Genomic DNA, 7,658 nt, shown 5'->3' on the forward strand with positions numbered 1-7,658 from the left:
TAAAATAAAATATATGTATTATATTGAATTTCATATTTTAAATATAGGAATGGAAAAGTCTTTTATATATATCAAATATTTTAAAAAATCAAAAATCTAAGAAAAAAATTGGTTTCTAATGTTTAGAGGATAACACCTCATTATGTTTGGTTTCTTCTTTAAGAATTAAAAATATTAGAAAATAATTTTCAAGCTCAATGCTAAAAAAAATCACAATAGACCGATTAACATCAACAAAAACAAAAACCCATATCATATTTGTTTTCATGAATGACTCCTCAAATCAAAAAAAAAAAAACACATCCACAAAAACTGAATAAACAAGAAGAATTGGGAGATTAAAAGAGATTTTTATGCTAAACAATGTTACCTTATTTCATCAAAGATTCATATGTCATTTCATCCACACAAAAAAAATCATATGCCTACATAATTCTAACTTTAGTGTGAATTCTCCGACTAAAAGACGAAATATTATACTTACATAAGCAAAAACTCATACTATGATTAGTCTTAYTGACTGACGCCTAAAATCAACAAAAATGCAAATCACCCCCACAAAATTATAACTGAATGGAGAGAAAGAATTGAGAGATTCATATGTTTGTATAATTCCAATTTTAGTGTGAATATCTCCAATTAAAAGATGAAAATACTATACTTACATTAACAAAAACTCATATCATATTTCTCTTATTGAATGACGTCTTAAATAAACAAAAGTGCAAATCACCTCAAAAACTGAATAGAGAGGAAAAATTGAGAGGTTTTTTTTTCTATCCAATGTTACACTATTTCTTCAAGGATTCATATGTCAATTTATCCCACAAAAACTCCATATGCCTACATAATTTCAACTTTAATGTGAATATCTCTGACTAAAAAAGAAATATTATACTTACATTAGCAAAAACTCATACTATGATTTGTCTTATTGAATGACACCTCAAATCAACAAAAATGCAAATCGCATCCACAAATTTATAACTGAATAGATAGAAAGAATTGAGAGATTAATAGAGAGATTATCATAGATGTGTAATACAAAATTATACATGAATAGAGAGGAAGAATTGAAGGATTAATATATAGGTTATCATAGAGATGTACCACAAAATTATACATGAATAGAGATGAAGAATTGAGAGATTATTATAGAGGTGTACCATGAAGAGAAGATGAAAAATTGTAACCGAATAAAGAGAAATAATGAGAGTTAAAAGAGTACTTATTAGAGTGAACATRAATAGGTTGAAACAACCTAATTAAAGGATCTTAAATGTGAATATGAAACATAAAAAACAAATATTAAGTAGGAGAAGCTTAAGAAAAAAAGAATAAAGATAAATCATTTTCTTGTTTTAAGAAGAGGCCACATCATTGCATGTGGTTTCTTCTTTAATATATTTATAGATTATTATTTATTAATGTTTATCCAACTAGTTTACAATATTTGTGTATGGTTAATTTAACACGATATCCTTTATTTATTATTTATTTATGTTAATATTTAAATGTTCATCTTAATTATAATTCACAATCTTATAATTTAATTTTTAGAAGTTACACTTTCAACTCTCATAACTTTTGGTCTTTTGCCATTAATGTATTATAAGTTGGCTTCGTATGCCAAACTCGTATTTCTTTTGGTCTCTTGCCAAAAGCTCCAAAAATATCATTATGTTATTAAATTATCTGCATTTAATTTCATCTATTGGTCTCATGCCAAAGTCATTAATATTATTTATGCATTTTATAAATGATTAATTACAAGATATCGAAAGGATTTTGTCAAACATATGTAAATAGCCCTAAGGTTGTGGACTTGTGGTTCCCCTACTACCTGGAAATCCAATAGATTGAGTGATTTATTTTCTAAAAGTTGAAATACTAATAAAGTATTATCAACAAAAATCTACAAATGCAAAAATCAAATACTGTTATGATAATGGAATTTCATGGATAAAGTAATGAACTATAATTCATTATCTTAAAAAATCATATATTTTTCATATTATAACATATTGAACTAAGAAAAACTTGATAACCATAAAATATGTTCAGAAAAACAAAAGCAAATATGTAAAAACCATCAAACCTTATTGACCCTAAAAACCTACTATTAAGGTATAAGTAAATACTTTAAAAATTTTGAGAGACACATCAGTCACAACTTTCGAAGGGAATATCGTTTAATAGAAACCCCTAAGAATAATGGGGCTCCCCGAAAAGGAAAAGCGGGAATATTCATGTACTTCCAAAACTAATGATACAGTGGAATAAAACCCACTCGATTACAAGAAGATAACTGATTTTCAACAAAGATATGTTGTCTCAAAAAGCGTCTCAATCTTTGTGACAAGCGACTCACAAGATGGCATGATGTATAACATTATTTTCACCTTTTCATAAATCAGTAAATATTAATGAACTAATATGAACTTGAATATTAACCAGTATAACATTATCTACTAGGAATGTCAGAAAACTTTCCAACCTAATGGGGGATGGTTGGAAATGATAGTGAGGTTGGAAATTTATCCTCCATCTCACATTGGTAGATAGAAAAACATTAGAGAGCCTTATAAGGCTTTCCTTTCAGTTGGGTCTTGAACTTGTTGATGGACTCATGGTCTTGGGGCCGAGGCCAAGGGCGTGCGCGAGATTCGCGAAAGTGCCACATCGAAGCAAAATTAGCCTCGTCCCAAACTCCCGAGTATCTTTTTTATGCAAGTTATAGAGAAATAGATAGTTAATTTTCAGATTGGGTTTAAACAGATTAAAATCGGTTTTTAAATTGGTTTAAACAGATTAAAATAGGTTTTTAAATTGGTTTCAACACGTTTTTTAGAAGATAATTATTGTTGGAGGATTATCCTCAAACTAACCCAACGTGATCCCATTTTTGGGAGATAAAATCATGGGTTTAGGGGAGTTTAAACAATATAAATACTGGGTTAAAACCACCCCTAAAACACACTGAAAAAATTGGTTGCTTCCTTTTTCTCTCTCGAAACTCTGCTTCAATCAAGTTCTTCTACCAACATTCTGCGTCTGCTTTGCTTTTGAATTCATTATCAAAGTTGTTGATAAACGAAACACGTTATTGCATCAAATCATGGGGCTTTGCAACTAGTAGACTCACAACATACTAGAGTGGTCGTATAAAAACTTTAAGGACAAGTTTTACCTTGCAGATTTCGATTCAACATCAATTTAAACAGGTTGGTTTTAATTTTCGTGTATTGTATTTATCTGTTCACTAAGTGAACAACTCTGATTTTACTTCCTTATTTCATTGAATCTATCACGAATGATAGATTCAATCTATGTGATATTAATCGGTTTGGGGGTTTTTTTAGATTTCGAATATTAAAGTTACCGTCTTTTATAATAAATGTTTAATTTTTATAGTTTATTTATCTTTTAGATAAAAAAATTATTTATAAAGATTAAAACTTTATTATTTTATTTATTTAATATTGATTATTTTTTCAAGACTAGCTGCCTGTGGCTTCGTGGGGTTTTACCAGGCCCATTCTCTCAAGAAAGGATTTACAACACTTAAAGGTTTGTGTTTTTTTAATTAAAATGCTCCTTTTTATATGCATAATGATCAAAAAATGTAATAACCAGTAATAGCCACTAATTCATACATAAAAAGAGAGGAGCGATCAAATACAAATCATTCAATTTGTACAAACTGTTCATTTTTTTGTAATTATGAAAGGTTGATTAATCATTTTTATTGTAAAGGGTGTTAATCATGAATATTATCATCTTCATTATTTTAATTTTAGAGAAATACATGAAACAGTTTCATTAATTATTATATGAAACAATTTCATAACAATATATAAAATAACTTCATCGAAAAAGTATTATATGAAACAATTTCATGAAAAAATTTCATAAGGTTAAATAATTAAATCGATGGATGAAGGTGGTTTGCACGGTTTGCATTTGATCGCTTATCTCTCTCTCTCTCTCTCTCTCTCTATATATATATATATATATATATATATATATGCACAGATGAAAGTTACTTGATAAATGGGTTCTTAGAAACCATTATTGATTGATTAGGTTCCGGCCTGAATGGTATCGTTAAGAGTTAAACAAATAATCCTTAACTTGTTATAATAAATTGTTTGAATTTAACTTTATTTAACCAAATAATAAATTATCATATCTAAAAGTGTTACAATAAGTTTATCTGATGATTTTGGACGTTAATAAGTTTTCAGTACTCTTGAAATAAAGTATCCTATTAATTTTTTATGACATTATTTGAGAAAAAAAAAATTATAAAAACAAACACTACAAAACAAAAGAATTTTATCCACAAAAACCATCCAGAGAAATTTCCGTTACCAATATTATAACATTTAGGGGCCGTTTACTAAACGCTTACTCGGGTAAGTGTTTATCCAGTCATATTAGCTCATCGGATGAATATGGTAAGGACAAAGAATCTTACCCGGTAAGAGCGAGACAAGGACCAAGAGTCTTACCTAGTAAGCAGGGACGGACCCAGAATTTTTTTTAAACGGTAGCACCATTTGACCATAAGAAAAAAAAATATAGGAAATTTTTTTCAAACGGTAACACCGTTTGACTATAATAAACAAATATACGGAATTTTTTTCAAACGGTGGCACCGTTTGACTAAGAAAATGACACTAACATGATTCGGACTTGGGTGTGGGGTAGAATAAAAGCCTTGAAAACCAACTCTACCAAATAAAACTTGTTCTCATTGTAGTTTCAAAATACATATGGTGGCACACAACAAATTAATACGGTTGCACCGTACACGAAACCTAAATTTTTTTACCCTTCGGCGGAGAAACGATACGGTGGCACGTGCCACCCATGGCACCTATGTAGGTCCGCCCATGCTAGTAAGTGAGGGCGACGACTCTTACCATGGTAAGCACTTACCAGGTAAATTGTTGCATGCGATCTCGTTTTTGTGAACTAAAATCTTACCCGATAAGTATATAATAGTGTTAAATTTTATTGGTAAACACTTACCAGGTAGGTATTTAGTAAACAGCCCCTTAGACATTTTTTATATCCTATAAACCCGATTTTATTGTAATGTTAATTTTAGCATGATTAGCAATTATGTATAGATGAAGAAAATGTTATTGTTACCACTAAAAATGTGTTAAAACACCTAAAATATCTTATAAACTTATCATAACATCTTTACGGATCCAACCTTAAAATACCCATATGTAAGCATGTAAAATACATATATACATGCTACATGTACATGCATACATCATATACATAAAAAAAATATTATAAAGAATTTCCTTTTTTTATGTAAACAATATTATACCTACTCCAATAAAAATAAGTTCAAGCCGCCACACCTTACAGCTAAGCCATTAATAATTGCAAGTTGATCATACTATTTAAGGATAGTTTGAAATTGCTTATTTGAAATAATTTATGTTTTTTTTAAAAATTGTTTATCAATTTATTATAAGTTAGAATAGTTTAATTTCTTCAAAAAACTCCTTGACACCAGTATAAGTTATTTATCCAAACACTCAAAACTATTTATTACCATATCACACCGCAATAAGTCGATAAGTTGTTTTTATAAATAATCTCAAACACCCCCTTAGTTTACCATATTATTGAATTCATTGCAATCAATGCCAAATCAATTACTTAAATAATTCATAACCCAAGTGGTTAAAAACACAAATAGGATTGATGGGTATATTTCAAATGCAACCATAACTAATACAATCCAATCAATTAAAATATTTATAAAAATAATGAGAGTTCATTTATTATGATTTGAATATTTATGGAATATGACTTTATTAATTATGATCAATACTTTATATAATTAGGAAATAATCAAAACTTTTATGAAATCACATATTAATCAAATTAAATAGACGGTTGAAATTGAGTTGTATTAGTTGTAAAAATGGAAAGATTTATATAATAACACACTTTTAGGGTTAATAGATAAACCATATATTAAAAAAGGTATTTTTATTTCTTTATTCATGTATATAAAAGTAATTAAATTGTAATTTAAACTAATTAAATAACTAAAACGAATTAGATCGGGATCGAAAAGAAATTAATGGCGATCGATCGTCCGTTAGCAGATTCGTGAAAGTGATCGGAATTTTCTTGTAAGAACCCTAAAAAACATTGAATTGGAATATCAAATTTAGACGTTAATTTTTTGGGTTCCTTAGTAAGAAGAATAAAGATCCATCAATGGCTGACAGGGTATCCAATTCCATGTCTTTTGGAAGGGAAGATCACAAACACCAAACTGCAAACAAGACTAAGTCCCAATGGAACAATATTCAGAACCTCTTCAGCTTCATGGCTTGGCCGTGGATAAAAGCAGCTCACCACGCTCCGATCTCTCATGGCCACCGTCACCAACACAAATGCCGACACAAAAGCATGAATCCAATCAACCGCCGTCAACCTGTACTTTCTCAGGTCCGGCAAACCGGACGCAGAAGCTTCTGCCGCCTGGGAATCGAACACCCACATGCCTTTCGACGTTGCAAACCCGTAGAAGATCCGGCCGTCGGATGACTTGAAGCTGTCGGTGAAGCTCGCCAGAAAGCAAGCGACGGTGAGGAAACCGATGAGGATGGCGGTGAGTGGACGCGTGACGGTGTCGCAGGAACCGTGGTTGGTGAAGATGGGTGCCACGGTTTGGAGGGCTAAGAGGGTGCCGGTGGGTAGGAGATTTGCTAGTTGCGCTGTACTAGCTAGGGTTTGTGATATAGCCCATTGTGACATAGTGGGTGGTGGTGGCGGTGGTTTAGGGCTGTCCACAACCTCCACCTCCGCCTCATCATCGGAGGATGCAGCTGTCACCGGTCTAGCTCTAAGAGACGTCGACATATATATAGTGTGTGTGTGTGTGTTTTTTTGTGTAGTAATTATGGATTGAAATGGTGGGTACGTGGTGGTGGTGTGTTTATAAGAGATGCAGAAGACTTAGAGATAGAGATGGAGAAGGTGGTTAGGTGGTTTCGTAGCACCATCTTTTGGAAGACTTCAAGGTTCAATTTCTTGAAAGAAAGCACTCGTTTTCGCTTTGTTTATTATGAAATGATATTCTCGTTTTCATTTGATTTGGTCAACGTTGTTTAATTAAGGTGATGCCTTATCTTATGGTCGTATAACGTTTTCTATAAGGTTAGGTAACGTATTGTAACGACTACACCACTTTTGTGGTTGTCTAAAAGCAAAATAACTACGTAAAGAAACAGTCTACCGATGAACGTTTGGTTTTCAATTTAATGAAAAATATTCTTTTAAGAATGTTGGGTGACTTAGGGGCCATTTACCAAACACTTACCCGGTAATTGTTTACTGGTAAAATTTAACACTACCACTTACTTACCGGGTAATAATTTAGTCCATCAAAACGGTATCGTATGTAACAATTTACTCTGTAAGCGTTGACCATAATAAGAGTCGTCGCTCTCACTTACCGGGTAATACTCTTGGTCCTTGTCTCCTTACGGGGTAAAATTTTTGGTCCTTACCATATTCATCATGTAAGGTAATGTGACTTGTAAAGCATTTATCCGAATAAAAAACAACTTCTTATTGTTAATTGATGGTTGTGGTATTATATGTTGTGCTTA

At 31.2% G+C, this 7,658-nt stretch overlaps 1 protein-coding gene across 1 annotated transcript; it reads right to left on the reverse strand.

Annotated features, from left to right (window-relative positions):
- Positions 1–6,255: 6,255 nt before the first annotated feature.
- LOC112499875 (protein DMP3-like) lies at positions 6,256–6,906 on the reverse strand. Its single transcript, XM_025103147.1, has one exon. It carries the CDS (start codon positions 6,904–6,906, stop codon positions 6,256–6,258), a length of 651 nt encoding a protein of 216 aa, XP_024958915.1.
- Between the last annotated feature and the right edge of the window lie 752 nt (positions 6,907–7,658).

This window comes from Cynara cardunculus (genome assembly GCF_001531365.2).
Source record: "Cynara cardunculus var. scolymus isolate 2C chromosome LG 17, CcrdV1, whole genome shotgun sequence".
Lineage (NCBI taxonomy): Eukaryota > Viridiplantae > Streptophyta > Magnoliopsida > Asterales > Asteraceae > Cynara > Cynara cardunculus.

Coding starts and splice junctions, on each gene's coding strand:
- LOC112499875 (XM_025103147.1), bottom strand. CDS start 6,906: ATGTCGACGTCTCTTAGAGCTAGACCGGTGACAGCTGCATCCTCCGAT.